This window comes from Mustela lutreola, chromosome 10 (assembly GCF_030435805.1).
Source record: "Mustela lutreola isolate mMusLut2 chromosome 10, mMusLut2.pri, whole genome shotgun sequence".
Classification (NCBI taxonomy): domain Eukaryota; kingdom Metazoa; phylum Chordata; class Mammalia; order Carnivora; family Mustelidae; genus Mustela; species Mustela lutreola.
In genome coordinates, this window is record NC_081299.1 from 78,362,555 (window position 1) to 78,381,618 (window position 19,064).

The 19,064-nt window shown below is 35.6% G+C and overlaps 2 protein-coding genes across 3 annotated transcripts in view; one reads left to right on the plus strand and one right to left on the minus strand.

Annotated features, from left to right (window-relative positions):
* C10H1orf146 (chromosome 10 C1orf146 homolog) overlaps positions 1-10,042 on the plus strand; it is a 32,780-nt gene extending 22,738 nt beyond the window's left edge. The window contains exons 2-6 of the mRNA XM_059138055.1: positions 1,831-1,942; positions 6,357-6,450; positions 8,523-8,691; positions 9,074-9,152; positions 9,862-10,042. Coding sequence (XP_058994038.1) covers positions 1,874-1,942; positions 6,357-6,450; positions 8,523-8,691; positions 9,074-9,152; positions 9,862-9,996 — 546 coding nt within the window. The 5' untranslated portion in view covers positions 1,831-1,873 and the 3' untranslated portion in view covers positions 9,997-10,042. The remainder of the gene's footprint in view (positions 1-1,830; positions 1,943-6,356; positions 6,451-8,522; positions 8,692-9,073; positions 9,153-9,861) is intronic.
* Positions 10,043-10,775: 733 nt separating this feature from the next.
* The window catches only part of GLMN (glomulin, FKBP associated protein), a 34,521-nt gene continuing 26,232 nt past the window's right edge, over positions 10,776-19,064 (minus strand). For both annotated transcript variants that reach the window (XM_059138053.1, XM_059138054.1), the window contains exons 16-19: positions 18,845-18,908; positions 11,813-11,936; positions 11,128-11,210; positions 10,776-11,015 (exon numbers count right to left, since the gene is read on the minus strand). In XM_059138053.1, the coding sequence (XP_058994036.1) occupies positions 10,899-11,015; positions 11,128-11,210; positions 11,813-11,936; positions 18,845-18,908 (388 nt within the window). In that variant the 3' untranslated portion in view covers positions 10,776-10,898. The remainder of the gene's footprint in view (positions 11,016-11,127; positions 11,211-11,812; positions 11,937-18,844; positions 18,909-19,064) is intronic.

Genomic DNA, 19,064 nt, shown 5'->3' on the forward strand with positions numbered 1-19,064 from the left:
CTGTATATCACCTCGAATTCACTTCTCTGCACATCCAACCTTCCAGAAAGTGGTCACTTTTCTATTCATAGAATTGCTGCTATTCTTTTCTTCAATCTCCTATTGAGTTTGTAGGTGTTCAGAATGGTTTGATAACTATCTAGCTGAATTCCTGGGAGTAGAGGAAATTTAGGTCTTCTACTTCTCTGCCATCTTGCTCTATCATTTTGTGTTGTTCTTGCCCAGAATACTCTTCCTTCCTTTAGTATAACATTTCTTAAAGTATGGTCCCCAGACAGGCATTAACAGCACCAACAGAAATACACATATGTCGGCCCCACCTCTCAACTATCTTTTCAAGGATGTTTGTGTAATGAATAATTTTGTAGGTTAGAGATAGTATTTTGCTCTAGAGCACAGGGAAGGTTTGATTGCAGCCCATTATAAAAATTAGGGATTTCTAAACTCAGGGTTCCTCTCCTATAATACAACTCACTGTTTCTGCTGATATTACCTGGCCTTTGCCCCATAACTGTGTGGGAATTGGACTTGGGGGATTGCTGCAAGAGAATGAGGATACTGGGGTGCCTGGGTGGCAGAGTCAGTTAAGCATTTGACTCTTGATTTTGGCTCGGGTCATGATCTCAGGGCTGTGAGATTGACCCTCATGTTGGGCCTGTACTCAATCGGGAGTATACTTGAGATTCTCTCTCTCCTTCTCCCCATCTCTCCATGTTCTCTGTCTCGCTGTAAAAAAATAAATCTTTAAAAAATAGAGAGAATGAGATTACTTCTCTTGCTGTGAGTTAAAAAAACAAGTAAAAAACCATTCTTTGTCCTCTGATCCAAGAGTCTTATGTTTTTTGTTATATCCATGAAACTCTGGGAAGGCTAACTTCTTTTTAGCTTACAAATACAATAAAACCACAGACCTTTGACAGTTCTTGACACAAGTCTTCTTTTATGAAGTTAGTGCCTTGAAATGGGAGCCATTTCTTTTAGTAATTGTTAATAGAGTTAGATAACAAAAATTCAACTAAGTAAATTTAAAAATCAGATTGGCTTCATTCAGTGAATCATGAATTGGGCAACATCCCAATTAGCAAGGGAAAGGAGCTCCACCAAGCTGTAGAAAAAGGAGGTTTTTTTTTTTTTTTAAATTTATATTTATTATTTTTTCTTTTTTTATTTTTTTTTAAATATTTTATTTATTTATTTGACAGAGAGATATCACAAGCAGGCAGAAAGGCAGGCAGAGAGAGAGGAGGAAGTAGGCTCCCTGCTGAGCAGAGAGCCTGATGAGGGACTCGATCCCAGGACCCTGAGATCATGACCTGAGCCGAAGGCAGCGGCTTAACCCACTGAGCCACCCAGGCGCCCAAAAGGGAGGTTTTAAAGACAGATGGAAAAAAGAAATTATTTGCAAAGAATGCCTTGTTTCAGGCAAGGTCGCCTTCCTGAGGGAAGGGTAGGGGTTTATTGGGTGGATTATTTATTTCTCTAGTGCTAACCAGGTAATTTGGTGTTAACTTGTTAAAGGTTACATACATTCAAGGGGGTTGAAACCATAGTTAGGTTAGGTATACATTTTGGTTTACTGATGTGGAGTTAGCACAAGTGACTATATTTAGGGTGTTCTTTCTCTTTTTTAACAGTAGGAAGCATGGTATTGCATGCAACATGAAGCATGGTATTGAAAAAGCTTAATGTATACCAAGACATATTTTTTAGTGTCAAATTTTAACTTTCAGCTATTCTTTAGCATGTTTCCATTCACTTAGTTTCATTTCTGTTTAATTTTCATTAAAAAAACATTTCTACATAGTCCTGTTTACTCCTTCTTTTTTTCAGATTGTGGCACCATTAGAACCTGGGTTGATCCAGAGACAGACAGATGGCTGAAAATGGCAGAAAAGAAAAAATAAAATGGACAACGACTATTATTATTAGCTCATCTCTTAAGGTAAAGAGGCATTTGGCCATTGATCTTTAATTTAAAAATTAAAAGCAATAGTACAATATTTTTAAAATATCCTTAGCTTGATTTCCAAAGTTCTGTGGATTCACAAGTACATAAACTAAATGTATTTTAAAGATAAATTCTAAACTTTACTGCATCCATTTTCAACATCCTACTTCTCTAAATATTTGAAGGCTGGAAATTTTTTATGGTTTTTTCTCTGTAAGTCTGTTCTAATAGAGATATTAAAGGATTCGAGAAACAATAAAACGCACATTAATGTTTTGAAGAAATAAACCACAGAAACTGATCTGTGTACCTTAGTGGCATTAGGGGGAAGCTGTCTCCATACAGTTGGGTTGGGGAAGGGATAGGAAGTTGAATGCCTCAAGGCAGTTGGTCAGTCCACAACCATTTTAGCTCCTCAGCCAATAGGATTTCTCCATTGCCTTAGTATTTATCTATGGACACTAGTTCATGTCTAGAGGAAGGGGAAATAAATGATTATTCCACAGTAAATATGAGAGAGGCAAGAACAAGACTAAAAATATTTTTTTAATCCATTCTATCCTCCCACTGCTACCTCAAGCAGCACTTTGCCCTATTGGCTTTCGCCATCTAGCTCCATAACACAAACCAGTTTAAGACAGCCTTAAGTCTCATTGGTTTTTTTCTTGCTTCTTTTTGTTAGGTTTCTGGAATTCCTGTTTTTCTCTTAATCCTAAAGTTTTTGAGACTGATACTGAGAGACGGAGCCAGCAATCCACACTGATTTGCCAAGAACAATTACTTCATAATTCGTTTATTATGTTTAACCATCTTGCTTTGCAATTAAAATTTTCATACTGACATTCTTTTAAATTTTCTATCCGATTGAGTACCCTTTCCCATTTCTGTTTTTGTTTGTATTTCCTTTCTTATGAGTAGATTTGGTAGACAGAAACTAGTTTTACACAATATTAATAGGTGTTAAATCTGTAGAAGGAAGTATTGGATTATATTTGGAATGCTTGTATGAACATATTTTTATAAGTTTTTTATTTATTTTTTTTTACTGCACTACTCTTAAGAGCCTTTCATATGCCTAAATGCATGGTAAATCCTCAAAAGGAGACAAAGTAATATTAGTGTTTCCCAATATTATTTGAATACAAGAAACATCTTTTAATATTTCATGGGACTAATATTCCATGAAACATGCTTTGGAAAATCTGGTCTTAGCTCCTGGTTATTTTGAAAAATTAACTCTTGAATTCAGCTGGGTTTTTTTTTTTAGATTTTATTTATTTGATAGAGACACAGCGAGAGAGGGAACACAAGCAGGGGGAGTGGGAGAGGGAGAAGCAGGCTTCCTGCCAAGCAGGGAGACCAATGTGGGGCTTGATCCCAGGACCCTGGTATCGTGACTTGAGCTGAAAGCAGATGCTTAACGACTGAGCCACTCAGGTGCTCCTTGGCTGTTTTTTTCTTGATTCAGTATCTCTATTTTTATCTTTATTATTTTCTTTTATTATTTTTGTCATAATTCTTTTAGTTGGCACCCCAGACAGAGTATGATTTTTAAAAAATTTATTACTTCTTAAAAAAAAGATTTATTTATTTATTTGATGGAGACCACAAGTAGGCAGAGAGGCAGGCAGAGAGAGAGGAGGACCAGGCTCTCTGCTGAGCAGAAAGCCTGACACGGGGCTCGATCCTAGGACCCTGAGATCATGACCTGAGCCGAAGGTAGAGGCTTTAACCGACTGAGCCACCCAGGCACCCCCAAAAATTTATTACTGTTTTTAATTGAAGTATAGTTGACATACAGTATTAACATTAGTTTTCAGTTGTACAGCGTAATGATTTGACAAGCCTTTACATCACTATATATATACTCAACACAGGTGCAGCTACTGATAGAATATGATTGAAATTCATTAATATGGCATATTAATTCATTAATATTGGGTATGGGTCCTTAGGATATGCCAGCAGTTATTCCTAATACCATCTCCAAATTAACTGACTTGTGTACACCTTATACACTTATAAGAATCATACTTTTGGGTCTGAATGCCTCTGCCTTTACTCTCTGTCCATGGTCTTCTCACATTTGCCTTCTTCCTTCACTTGTCTGCTTAATAAACTCCTTTCCACTTTAAAGTTTCACTCATATTTTATGAAGCTTTCCTGATTCTTTGACATTTATTATATCCTTTTATACTTTGTAGGGGTTTTTGCCAAAATTCTCAATCTTGTCTTTCATCTCCTTGAACATAGTAAACATCACTATTTTAGGCATGTATCTGATGTAACTTCACTATATGAAACAGCCCTTGTGAGCCTGTTTCTATTGCCTATTTTCCCATAGTTCTCTTTCAAGTAATTTTGTCTCTTGGTATGTCTGATTATTTTTGGTTGTGTGTTGGAATTTGTATTTGAAAAATTGTAGAAATAATTTGAGGCCTAGAATAGTGTTCTGTTCCTCTAAGAAGTCTTAATTTTGTAAGAGAATTAAATCCCCAAAGCCCTAAGGGTTGCCCCATAAAATACAGGACATTTAGTTACAACATTTGGGTTTTAAGTAAACAATGAAATTAGAGGAAGTACCTCTCAAATATTGCATGGAAAATCCTTACACTAAAAAAAATGTTTATCTGAAACTCAGATTCAACTGGGTTTTATTTTTATTTGTTAAATCTGGCAATCCAAGCCCTAAAGCAGCTATTGTATGTAATAAATGAACTACAACTAGAATGGTACTAGTTATGTGAGAATTGCAAACATAGTCACTCAAATAATTTTCTTTGTAGTTCGTATGAGGAAACCTGATTGAGAAAGGTTACTCTAGGGAGTGCTTCTGCAAGGTGCTTAGGAGCACTAGTAATACAGTATTACCTAAAGACAATTTCAGGGGTTGAAATGCTTTGAAGCTAGGCTGTAGTCCCTGTGAGAGCTGTTCTACTTTTGTCAGAAGCCGTGTTCAGCCTCTCTCTCCTTCCGTATTGGCAGATATCCTTAGGGAAAAGGTGGCCTAAATGCTGGTCTCATATCTCTGAATTTCTGTGTAGATTTTGACCTTAGAACTTTTCACTATACTGATAGCTCTCTGATGCATTCAAGCACATTTAAAAAATTGTCCAGCTTTTCTAGTTGCCTCAGCAGGTTTGGCCTAAATTACATAGTCTGCCATTGCTGGAATCAATGTATAATTTTAAAACAGCAGAAGAAAACTCATGGGAAGATCCATAGTTGTACTCTAGGTCAGGATCTGTTTGGCACAAAATGCTCTCCTTAGGCTAGAAAAGAAGCATATATTTCATACATAATTCCAGCCTGTATACTTAAAATTCCAGCCTGTGATACACATGTTCTAAAGCAGAATATACAATTAATGTACCTAAGGGATTTTTGTCTACTCTTAGAACAGCCAGCTTGAGTTATAACCAATCAGGAAACACTATTAACCACTTATATCTTAGTGGCTTGGAAAAAAATGATCTGAGTAATTACTTCAGATGGAAAAGAATAGGAAAAGAGATGATTTTTTAAAAGATTTTGTTTATTTGACAGAGAGCAAGACAGTGAGTACAAGCAGGGGGAGGGGCAGAGGGAGAGGGAGAAGCAGGCTCCCTGCTGAATAGGGAGCCCAATGCAGAACTCGATCCCAGGACCCCAGGATCATGACTGGAGCCGAAGGCAGTCACTTAACCAACTGAGCCACCCAGGCATCCAGAAATGAGATGATTTTTAAAATGGCATTTAAAATATAAGCCTTGTTGCTGTGTTTATACGTTTTCTGTCTTGTCTAAGGCTTAGGGTGGCTCAGTCAGTTAGGCATCTCTTGGTTTCAGCTCAGGTCATGATCTCAGGGTTGTGAGATGGAGCCCATGTCAAATTCTGTGCTAAGCAGGGAGTCTGTTCGAGATGCTCTCCCTCTCCCTCTGGCCACCTCCCTCCCCACTCATGTGTTCTGTCTCTAAAATAAATAAACACATATTTTTAAAAAGTATAAAATTAGGGACAGCTGGGTTGCTCAGTTAAGTGTCTGCCTTTGGCTCAGGTCATGATCCCATTCTGCTTCAGGCTCCTTGCTCAGTGGAGAGTTTGCGTCTCCCTCTGTTAGCCACACCCCCTGCTTGTGCTCTCTGACAAAATCTAATAAAATCTTAAAATTAAAAAAAAAGTATAAAAGTAACTGTAATATACAGAAATGAATTGGTTGTGTCCTTGTGTTATTCTGTATGTCTGGCACTTAACGGTATTGTGAACCATCTAAGAAACTCACCACCAACCACCTTCCAATTTACATTAATGCACGTCAAAATCTGTCTCCAAGTTGCTTTTTAACTAAGTTTGCATTTACTCTCTTATAGTTCTTTAATATTGTCCTTGGATTTGCACTGTTCATTTCCTAAAAAAAATTTTTTTTTAGAGTTACGAAGTTGCAACTGCTCTAGAAAATCGAAGCCACAAGATTCGGTACTCAGATTCAGTGGAAAATGGATCAATTATCTTTTCTCTTTCTGGTACGGTGTATTTGTTAACTATCTTGATTTAAGCCTCTTATAAAATACGTGAGTATAAATTCTAATAGTTGTAGCTCAATCACCAGGTATTATCTTAAGATATTATCTTTTGTGGGAAGTAAATGTATAACTCCATTACTATTGCAAAAGTAGTGTATGTGGCCAACCACAACATACATTCCTGTTTAGATTATAATTGGGGGCACCTGGTGGCTCAGTCAGTTAAGCATCCAACTCTTGCTTTTGCTTCAGGTCATGATCTCAGGGTTGTGAGATCAAGCACTGCCTCGGGCTCTGTGCTAGGCATGGAGCCTACTTAAGACCCCCCCACACCCCATTCCCTCTTTAAACAAATGGAAAACTAAAGCTGAACCAGTGGAATCTGGCAGAGGACAGTAAAAACAACATACTTTGAAACTAAGATGCAAGTAGAACAAAGCCATCTCTCCAACAGTCAGTACTTAAAGTGTTACCAGTATTAACAAGGAAGCCAACATCACAACACTGGTCAAAAGCTATTTATAAAGCTATTTATAAAAATAATATAGGAGAATTTTTTTCAGGATTTTGTACAAGAGTTTGCTGAATATAATGGAAACAAATACTAACTAAAAAAAAAAAAAAAAAAAGAACCAAATAGAGACAAATAGAAATTCCTCAAATCATAAAATTGTAAAATACAGGGCCATGGGTAAAATACAGGAAGGAATTAGATTAGGATGTGAGAAGGCTAGGGTGATGGGAAGGGAGCAGCACAGAGCACAGGTTTGATAAAAGAAGTGGAAGTGAAGTATTTTACCAGGAGGGTTGCAGATAGAATGGTTAACTTTAGCAGAGACTTTGGAAGACAGGCAGATTTCAAAACCTTCTAGAAATAGAACTAATGGCTTAAAGTGATCCAACTTCAAACTCATCCTTCCTGGTTGAATAGAGAGCCCTCTAGGGAGAAGTGAAATGTTTTTGATAACTCCTGTGTCCCTTGTCCACTTATATATACTATCTTACTTAATCCTCCCAATAAACCTATGAAAGAATTATTATTACACTTTTTAAAAAAAAGATATTTATTTATTTATTTATTTGACAGAGAGAGAGAGAGAGAGAGAGAGAGGGATCAAAAGTAGGCAGAGAGGCAAGGCAGAAAGAGGAGGAAGCAGGCTCCCCACAGAGCAGAGAGCCCGATGTGGGGTTTGATCCCAGGACCCTGGGATCATGACCTGAGCCGAAGGCAGAAGCTTTAACCCACTGAACCACCCAGGCACCCCTATTACAGTCTTATAGATGGGAGAACTTAGGTTCAGGAAGGTTTATATAAACTTCCCAGGTTCATTCAATTAGCATATAATAATATAATCACTTTATTCAGATTGCCTTCTCTTTTAAAGAGCTATAATTAGATCAAATTTTCCTTCAGGACTATTCTTAAAGGCCTGATACTATTTCAGAAATCCTAGATTATGGGATGCCTGGGTGGCTCAGTTGGTTAAGCTTGGTTAAGTGTCTGCTTTCGGCTCAGGTCACAATCCCAGGGTCCTAGGATTGAGTCTCGAATCGGGCTTCTTGGCTCAGCAGGGAGTCTGCTGCTCCTTGTCTTTCCACCTGCTTATACTCTGACAGATAAATAAAATCTTAAAAAAAAAATCCTAGATTATCTGCTTATAGAGTGTTTTAATTTAATAATAATGTTCTTTACAAAGGTTTCTCTAAGAAATAGTTGAAGGCTCAAGATTTTGATTTCTAGTTTTTAAAAAAGTCATTATAACATACACAAAAAAACAACTTTTAACTAAAATTAGGCATTACTTTCATTGTTAAGTGCCTTAATTTGAAAATTGTTACTGACCAAAGTTGTTTCCTCTAGAATGTCATACTTTTATATAAAGCATTTCAAAGAATTACCTAAATCATTTTGTAATATAAGAATTTTGTTATAACAAATTCTGTTCCTTACAGGTTTGTGTCCTGGACATTTAGAGCTATATTATAGCCACTTTTGTTGATTCTACAGAGTTTACAAAAAAATTTGCTTATTACAACAAAGTGATGTTTTATATTATGCTCACCTTCCCTAGGACTTGCATTTTTATTGATGGATGCTAAAGAATGCTTTATATCAGCTGAAGAAATATTCCTAGCCAAAATTGAAAAGTTTATTAATATTCACCAAAAGAGTTTTTTGGTTTTGTCTGCTGCCCTCCATGGACCTGAGGAATGGAAACTGATGTTCAGGATTCAGCAGAGGTATGGAAGAATAGTACTATATAGACTTTTCTTAAATCACATGTATTTACTTTAGTTCTTAATCCTTTTCAAGTAGGTGAGTTATTTTGCTAAAAGATAAACACTATAATGTTAACTTGTCATATTTAATAAATTCAGGTTTAATGGCTATTCTAGGAATCAGGGTGACAAGTTTGAGTTCATGCTGATTTCTGAGATTCTTCTACAACACCAAAACAAAAGTGAACACTTTTTAGTCTCTTAAGTTCTGGATATAAAGCCGTATCATATCCTCTGTGGAATAGGGCAGGGCATGACAGACAGTAAGGTTTCTGTCTCCTTTCTGCTTAACAGATGTCTGTGTAAGCTATATGATCTATTTAATTTATGAATTATTTTTCAGATTCCTGGGTAGTAACTTACGGATACTTCCAGTACACAACACAGTAAATGCTATTAATCTTATGTGCACTATGGCTAAGGTGAGTCACTAGGAAAATGATGCAAATATAGCACTCATAGATTTTAGGGTTTCTGACTTCAAAATGCACACCCTCTTGAGCAGAATTAACAGATATTCTGCTTCTTTTCCCCTTAGAGAAGTTGCTTTTTCAGCATGCAGTGCAGCTCTTTGAAGCATGAACTCAGCCTTTCTTCTCAATTCACTTCCAGTAGCCACTCCAAGAATGACTAACGTTAGACCAAAAGAGCATTTGGCATATATACACTGCATTGGCCCTACTGGTTTCTTAAATCTTCCTTCAAATTCTAAAATATAATTATTGATCAGGTTGTAGTCAAGAACTTTCAAAGTGCAACATACTATTTTATAGAATGATCTTCACAAGTTGTCCACTTTCTTTCCATGCTTGTCCTCCCCTATGAAGTGTACCCTAGGCAGAGTTAGGTGATTTTTACTCTTATACTTGGAAGAGATCTCCATATTAAAGCAGTTCTTAAAGTATTCTACTTTTGGCTTGTTTGAAATTCCTTAAAGACAAAGGCCAAGCATTTTTCTGTTACTCATAATTAACTCACATGTAGTATTTAAGCACAAAGAAGGTGATTAGATACTTGTTGAATAAGTGAAAGTTTTTTATATGAAATTATAAAATGGTTATTATAAAATGATCCTAATATAAAAAATACTTATTTCTATAAGTAATGTTGCATGTTTATGACTTCTTACAGACTGCCTCCAAACCATACACAGATAGCATTTACTATAGAATGATAACAACTGAGGCTTACATCATTGAGCAAAGTCCTGTTTGGAAAACACTTCAAAAGTTAAAGCTGAGTAGTGATTCCTGTAACCCAAATTAGAACAGCAATTACACAAGTTCTTTTGGAAGAATGTTAAAATAATTAGACCAGTTAAATTAAAATGTTCAAATATATATTTAAAGATTTTTTAATCTAAAAGAATAAAATATATATGATTAAAAATGATTTTCAGCTTTGTTGAGTAATTCCTTTAATAATGTTTAGAAAAAATTGGCACATACACATATTATAAAACTCAGATGCAGTTTCTTGGTGATACAAGTTAAGTTGGAAGGAAAATATTTACTACAAAATAAAAACACAGCATTTTCTAACTAGCCCCTTAGACTAAAGGAAAAGTCATGTACACTTTTTAACTTTTCCACAAGGGCTGCCAGTATTTCTAAAATTAATGTTTGCAGATGTGTTCATATTATAACTGCTGCTAGACAGGTGGTGATGGGACTGTGCCAGATAAGACTTTTGAGGTAGGGGAAAAAAGAGAAATTAAGAGAAGTAACCAGCTGGCCTAATTGAAAACCTCTCTGTACACTTTTGCAATGGTATGATATTCCTATTTGACACCAGGAATTCTGAAGTATAAGAGGGTAGCTAATTGGAACATAAAGTGTAAAATGTATTTATAAACTCACTACAACTATATGAAGGAAGGCAATACAACTATATTTTATAAGATTATAATAGAATATTATTAGTTTGTATTAGATTTCCAACTAAGTAGGATTCAAAATACATACATGGGCATTATTTACCATGTGGATTATCTTTTTAAAACCAAAGACTACTACTGACCCGTAATGTGTCATCACAGAAACTAGTAAATGGGAAAAGCTACATTTATTTTTCTAGCAGTATTTTACAGAAAAGTCTTTATAAAGGTATTAAATAATCATAAGGGAAAATAAAGTATTTTACTAGTTTTTATTTAGGAAATGCAGGTTTCACTTTATCCCAATATTTTCTTCAGGGGTAGACTTTGTTTTTATTTCAATGAGTTCTTCTACTCGAGCCAGAACACTTTCAATCAAATCAAATGTGAAAAGAGCTGAATGTAGGACCTGCAGTGCCAAGGGAAATTAGTATTATATTAATGTTGCTGTTAGAGCAAAAAAAAAAAAAAAAAAACAAAAGTCTTCAGCTGGATATAACTTAGGAAAATTTCAGATCTACCTTAAGCTGCATTTCAGGAGGCATATTAGGGATCTCTTCTCCACCTACAGTTACAGAACAAAGATCTTTAGACTTTTGGACTTCTGTAAGAGAAGAAAAAAAATCAGGTGTCACATTTAACCATTGAAAACAACTCCCAGATTTCAATAATGAACTTATAAGCTACTTTCATTATTATACCCATTACAGTAAAAAAAAAAAAAAAAATTTCTAGTAATGCCTTTAAGAAATACCCCATAGCTATACAGAAAAGAGCAAAAGATTATTATAGAATTGTTTGCTGATTTTAAAAAGTAATTCTGGATCTAAGATTCTTTTTTGTAATTTGCACAGATTTACTTGAGGGTGAGGATGGACAGAGCCATACCCAAGTTAGTGTAATATCCAAACAGAAATACTTGTAATATAATTAGATTCTTAATCAGAATTTGATTTTAATCTGGTTTTAAACTAGAATATGCTTCAATTTGGTTTAAATCTTTGTTAACCTAATTTCAGTGTTAACTGGCTTACAGATCTGCTAAAAATAATTTTAATTATAAATAACTTAGCTGTCATGTTTCCTTGTTTGTTAGAAAATAAACAAGTATGAGATGAAAAAGTTCTTTATTTTGAATATAACTGACAGTTCTAAAAGTTGACTAACTTCTAGAACTATCCAAAAATAAAAATGCACATTACCAACCTTGGCTATTTTCTTGGCTGTTTTTAATTTCTGCTTCATAATGTGCTTTTGACATATTAAGTCCTGTATGGAGTGGCTTTAAGAAATTATTCTCAATCTTTCCAAGTTCTGTCCATAATCCAGTCTATTCAGAAGAATTAATGAAAGAATTAGTTTTTTGGCTCAACATTTCTTGATTGCCTACTATTATTAAACCCATGTTAAGAGTTAGAGAAACAAAAATAAAATCTGATCTTGCCTTTAAAGACAGTTTCCTGTTTAATACATTCATTACATCTGGTTATTTTATGTGAATACCAATAAAAACAAAAATGTACTTTGGACAGTGTACTCATTATTAATACACCATTTGGACAGCTCCTAATTTTGAGATCTATAGCTTACAAGTTTCATTCATGAGAAAATTATTTGAGAATAATCCATATGATGAGACATTTCTTTCCCTGTAAAAACCATCCCTATAATGACTACATTATATATTCCTTCAACTCATGACCTTTGAATTGATATCCTTGTTATAGATCTAGTTTTAGAGGATTCCTTTCCTTCCTTCCCTCTTGATGGAAACATTTTTCTCTCTCTTTTTCTTAAGAGTTAGAGAGGAGAAGGGAGTTGGGGTAAATTGGAAGGGGAGGTGAACCATGAGAGACTATGGACTCTGAAAAACAATCTAAGGGGTTTGAAGTGGTGGGGGTGTTAGGTTGGGGGAACCAGGTGGTGGGTATTAGGGCACGGATTGCATGGAGCACTGGGTGTGGTGCAAAAATAATGAATACTGTTATGCTGAAAATAAATTAAAAAAAAGAAAAAAGAAAAAAAGATTTTATTTATTTATTTGACAGAGAGAGCACAAGTAGGGGGAGCTACAAGCAGAGGAGGGAGAAGCAGGCTTCTCCCTGAGCAGGGAGCCCGATGCAGGGCTTGGTCCCAGGATCCTGGAATCATGACCTGAGCCGAAGACAGCTGCTTAACTGACTGAGCCACCCAGGCGCCCTGATGGAAATATTTCTAACACAAATTTGTTATGAACTTCCTGGTGATCAGTGTAGACAGAGATTTTACCTAAAACAGCTTAAGGTTATTCTGTCATCCATATTTTAAGCTTTTACTCCAAGAGTATTTCCTCCTATATACTTAAAGAAAGAGTGTCATAAAGTCTTAATTTTATTAGGAAGAAAGGAAAATGGGAGGGGAGGAGCTGAAGGTAGGGGAGAAAGGAGGAGAGAGAATTGGGGATAAAGAGAGAGAAGGAGGAGATAGAAGAGGAAAGATAAAATTTCAGTAGTAGTACTAAGTTACCAGATACTCTATTTACAAAGGAAAATATCTTAGGTAAAAAAAGGGAAACTTAGGAACCCAATTATCCTTAACTAGAAGTGGACCACTTGAAAACCTATTTTGTAATCAACTTTTAATTATTCAGTTTTAAATAGTTAATATTTTTTTACCTTGTATACAAACATCTCATAAAATAGATTTTATTCATAATTATATAGAGGTTCTCAAACTTCACTGTGTTAGTTAAAAATGTAGATTTCTGTGCTTTACTTGGAGACTGAGTAGATTTAGGGCTAACCCCAGAAATTTGCATTTATATGCATAAAAGAACAAATACCCAGGTGATTCTCATTAGGAATATATGTGAAGTTACAGAAATCTAAAATGGCCACATCCAATGCCAATGAGAAACTGAATTTTTTTTCACGATATGAATTTATCTATTTAATTAACATATAATGTATTTTTTGCTTCAGGGGTACATGTCGGGAATCAGTCTTACACGATTCATAGCACTCACCATAGCACATACTCTCTGTAATGTCCATAACCCAGCCACCCTATCCCTGCCCTCCACCCCCCAACAACCCTCAGTTTGTTTCCTCAGATTAAGAGTCGCTAATGGTTTATCGCCCTCCCCAGTCCCATCTCGGAGAAAATGAATTTTTAATTAAAAATTTTTTAAATTCACATTTTAAATATTCAGATATGGCTACTAAATAAGTATTTTACTTATTTGAGAAAGAGAGAGCAAGCATGAGTGGGGGAGGGAGCTGAACTCAGGGTTCAATCCTAGGACTTTGAGATCATGACCTGAGCTGAAGACAGATGCTTAATTGATCCACCCAGGTGCCCCTTGTTTTTGTTTTTTATAGATTTTGTTTATTTTAGAGAAGAGAGGGAGAGAGAATAGGCAAGTGGGAGAAGGAGCAGAGGGAGAGGGAGAGAGAATTTCAGTGAGACTCTGTGCTGAGCATGGAGCCCAGTGAGAGGTTTGATCTCATGACGCTTAGATTATGACCTGAGCCAAAACCAAGAGTTGGAGGCTTGACTGACTGAGGCACCCAGGCAACCTAAGAGCTTAGTTGTTTTTAATGACAATAATCTAATATATGGCCCATAATCCTAAAACTTATAAGGCAATAAAATTGTGGCAAAATTAGGTTACAGAAAATCTGTTGTGCATTCTATTCAGCATAATTCTACAAATCTTCCATATGATGAACTGTAATAATTTTAGAAGCATGTAGGAGTGTAGAAGCTGTGGAAATAAATTTTCTCTTATAATAAGTTTACTAGATCTTTAAAAAATACTACAAAGAAAATCATTTTAAGATTTATATTCAGTGTCTAGAAAAAGTAACTTAAGAATCAAAAAAAGTAGTTATAAGGATAAAAATAAAAATGTGAAGTTTTCACAAATGCTTGCTTTTAATTTTTCCCAAGTAGACTCACTTATGTAGTAATGAAAGTTTTTTCAGTTTTAAAGCTGACCTATATAACTCAAAATGCACCACTGAAGCCTGTCTCAAAAAAAGGAAGACTAGGGGCGCCTGGATCGCTCTGTGGGTTAAGCCTCTGCCCTTGCCTGGGATCAAGCCCCACATCGGGTCCCTGCTCAGTGGGGACTGCTTGCCACACACCCCCACCCGCCTGCCTCTCTGTCTACTTGTGATCTCTCTCACTCTGTCAAATAAATAAAATCTTAAAAAAAAAAAAAAAAAAAGGAAGACTAAGTAATTCTGAAATCTAATGAAATTTGTTGCCAAAACAGACAGGGACCTCGCAAAAGATAGTTAATCATGATAATGAGGAAATAAAAGAAGGAAATGAATTAACACCCAATTTTCCTCCTCCTTATTTGGAAAGGATTCTTATTTATGAAGTAATGCTACAGAACTATTATTTCCATTATTAATATTGCAATAATAAGGAATGTGTATCACTGAAGTCATCTGGCTCTGCAAATAATATACAAAGCATATGTTTCAATAAATGAAAACCCAAAATATGGATGATACGGAATTATATATATATGTATATATATGCCAGATATAGTATTTTTCCTAAATGAAAAGCAAATCTGCATACATTACATAACTCAGTTTTTAAAAATTCCTGGTACTTGTGGCCTTTATAATCTTCCGTGACTTCCCTGACCCTACTCAGTCAACATACTACAATATCATTTAGGGCAAAAATGGGTAAGCAGGCAGATGGGAACGTATGTAAGTAGAAAGGATAGAAGGTGAGTGATAAAATTATTATGGGCTATGTATTAGAATAAATTACTGTAATTCAAAACAATTAACATTTAAAGATACTTATCAAAATAAATAAATAAATAAAGATACCAAACAGAACACTAGGTATAAAAACTAAGTTGGTTTTACCAGTACAGATGGAGGTTCAAGAACAGTTTTGTGAAGCTGAAGTGTGGGAGAAGGTACCTATAACTTATGCAGAGATAATAGGGTGAAGAGAAATAGGATGAAAAGGAAAATGACTTTTGAAAAGACTAAATCAGCTCACAGCCACCCAAAATAGCAGGAAAAGAAATGGATTATTATTCAATTATGAATCATTTTGTTTTGTACTTAAATGATCCTGTTCTTAATTTCCCTGTATACCTTCTGATTCCTTTTCAGCTTTTCATCTGACTAGTTCACTTCTCAGCATGCTTAACTGGTCAAAAATAGGTACTGGTAAAGGGTACCTGGTTGTTGGCTTACTCGGTTGAGCATCTGACTTTTACTTTTTTTTTTAGAATTTATTTATTTGAGAGAAAGAGAGTGAGTGAGAGAGTACTGTGGAGGAAGCAGAGGGAAAAGCAGATTCCCCACTGAGCTGAGAGCCCGATGCAGTGCTTGATCCCAGGACTCCAAGATCATGACCTGAGCTGAAGGCAGATGTTCAACTACCTGAGCCACCCAGGTGCCCTGAGCATCTGACTCTTGATTTCAGGTCATGATCTCAGGGTCCTGTGGCAGGCTCCCTCCTCAGCAAGGAATTGGCTGGAGATTCTCTCTTTCTCCTTTTGCCTCTCTTTGTGCTCCCACCCCCAGGCTCACACTCTCTCTCAAATCTTAAAACAAACAAAAGTACTAGTAGGAGTCTTTGAATAAAACTACCCATAATTCAGCCTCAATAGGGTATTATTTTGTTTCTTCTTTAATCAAACTTTGTAAAATGCAGAAACTCATTTTTTTGATTAACCATAGCAAACAGATTTACCTTTCATGTATCTGTCTATATGACCTGTTAAAACTGCACTTGGGAGAAATGTTTCTGTGATGAACAAATAGGTTCTTAAGATGTCTCAAACATACCAGGTTGCCATCTTGCACTCATTTTCCCCCCTAATCTCCTCAGTATAAGAATTCATACGGTAACTTGCATAGTAATACTTTGGAATATTTGATTCCCAAGAAATTTTTTTTAAAAGACTTTATTTATTTGAGAGAAAGAGTGAGAGAGCACAAGCAGAGGAGAGTGGGAGAAGTAGGCTCCCTACACTCGGGGCTCAATCCCAGGACCCTGGGATCATCACCTGAGCTGAAGACAGATGCTCAACAGACTAAGCCATATAAGCACCTCCCTAGGAAATTTTGTTAAACTATTAAATAAGAAAATGATCTTATAAACTGGTTATATCCTTTTCTTTACCATACAGCATTTGAGCCAAATATAAGTAAGGCATCTGTGGATATAATAGGAGATATTCCACAATCCTAAACTGCTCTGCCTTCCCTCTCTGGGCAGAGTCCCATTTGCTGCCTCTGTAGCACACTGTGTTCCTTACCTAATAAATTAATCACTCTTAATCAAAAATCAGATCATTTATAGGTACAGCCTTTCTAGATTACTAAAAAGGTAAACTCATACCTTACTCCAAGGACACCTTCCTAAAGCCTCAGGGCCTCCACTGTTGTTGAATTTCACTTACCATCTTTTCTTTTTTTTTTTTTTTACCAGAAGCTCCTTTAGGAGTCAGGATATACTTTGTGATTCAAAGGTTCTGGCCACTGCCTAAAGTCATAGCTATCTCTACCACTTACTAGGTATGTGCCCTTGTGCAAGTTAAAGATCCTTTCAATGCCTACATTATCTAAAAAATTAAAAAATAAAGTAAGTTGAAAAGGACACAGCGTACCAATATTTTGTATTTGATAAAGATTTGGATAACAGATCTATCCAGTTTTGAAACTCAGAGATATACACTTAAAATCTATGCATTTCATGTAATCTCAGAAAAACTACAGACCTATTTAACTGTTTACTGAAATATTTAGGGGAAGTACGCTCTTAGTAGTTTACAAATAAGACACTGGTAAACAGAAGGTAGTAAGATGGATATATGACAAAAGTAGACTAAAATGTTAATGGTAGCAACTTGGTGGTGGGTAAATCAGTGAGGGATCACTGTAAAATTATCTTCAACTTGGTTGTATGTTTAAAAAGCTTCACAATAAGATGCTGGGGAAGAATAAGCACTAGTCAATAGTAGCAAATAACTTTTTGATTGAGGAGGGATAAACAGGAGGTCAGTTCACTGAATCTACTAAATTCAGTCAAAAGGGAAGGAAACTGCTACTTTTCTTATAAACTTTTCATTCCAAATCATGTTTAAATTTTCTTTTAAAAAGCTCTTTGGCATCGGGTGCCTGGGTGGCTCAGTGGGTTAAGCCTCTGCCTTCAGCTCAGGTCATATCTCAGGGTCCTAGGATCATGCCCCACATTGGCTCTCTGCTCGGCAGGGAGCCTGCTTCCCCCACCCCCTGCTCCCTACCGTCTGACTACTTGTGATCTCTCTCTCTCTCTGTGAAATAAATAAATAAAATCTTTAAGAAAAAAAAAAAAGCTCTTTGGCATCCTTATATAAAAGTCAGGGGCTCCTGGGTGCCTCAGTCTGTCAAGTGTCCCAACTTCTGATTCAGCTCAGGTCCACTTGACTTCAGGATGGTAAGCTCAAGCCCCGTGGAAAAATACTTTCATTTTTTAAATTATTTTCTTTAAAAAAAAAAACCCAAAAAGCAGATTAACTACATATGTGATTCAATTATAGTTAATAGAGATGACGCATTATGGGAGAGCAACTATTAGAATAGAAAATCGGTAGAAAGAAAGAAGATAAAAAGCAAATCTAATTTTACTGTATGACAAATCTCCCTCAAATAGTTTTGTCTTCACTGAATACCTCTAATGATGCACTATTAAGAAAAAAACAATAAACTTCCTACACATTATCCAGAAGGTGATATTAACAGATTTCAGTTTTAGTGCTGAAAATGCTTCAAATTAGTCATATCTGGTGAGGGGATATCAAGTTATCAGCCAATTTTATTTTAGACAGCTTATACGTAAATCATGACTTACTGGTGGAGGCAATTAAATAGACACCCAAACATATGCACACTCCAAAAATTTAGTTAACTCAGGACCTGCAACATATCTATGTATATCTAACATATGCAACATATCTACATATCTAACATATATAACATAACGTATAACATAACGTATATCTAACATATCCAACATATCTACATATAATGCTTGCAGCAAGATGGCAGAGGTTCAATAAGAAAAGGAAAGGGAAGCTGGGTGTGGGTGGTAAGGGCTCCTGGGAGTTCAGGTTTTAGAATAACTGCTGGTACTTCTCCTAGCCTTTGTAGCTGGGTAAGATATTAAATAATGGCTTGTGCACTTGGAATATACTGTTTCTTTAAAAAAAAAAAAAACAAACTCACTTACTTGATTGTCTTTTTCATTATCTTTGATAACCAAATATCTCAATAAATTTAATGAAGCCATTATCCTGTTAATTAAAAATATACAATCTGTTACTTACAGTACAGTTTTATATAATCAGCAATTTCAATGAATAAAATAAGTTAAAACTTAGGGTATATTTTTACAATTGTGTTTGCCATTAGAAATTACTCCTCTTAAATCTTTTGGAGTAGTAATTGTC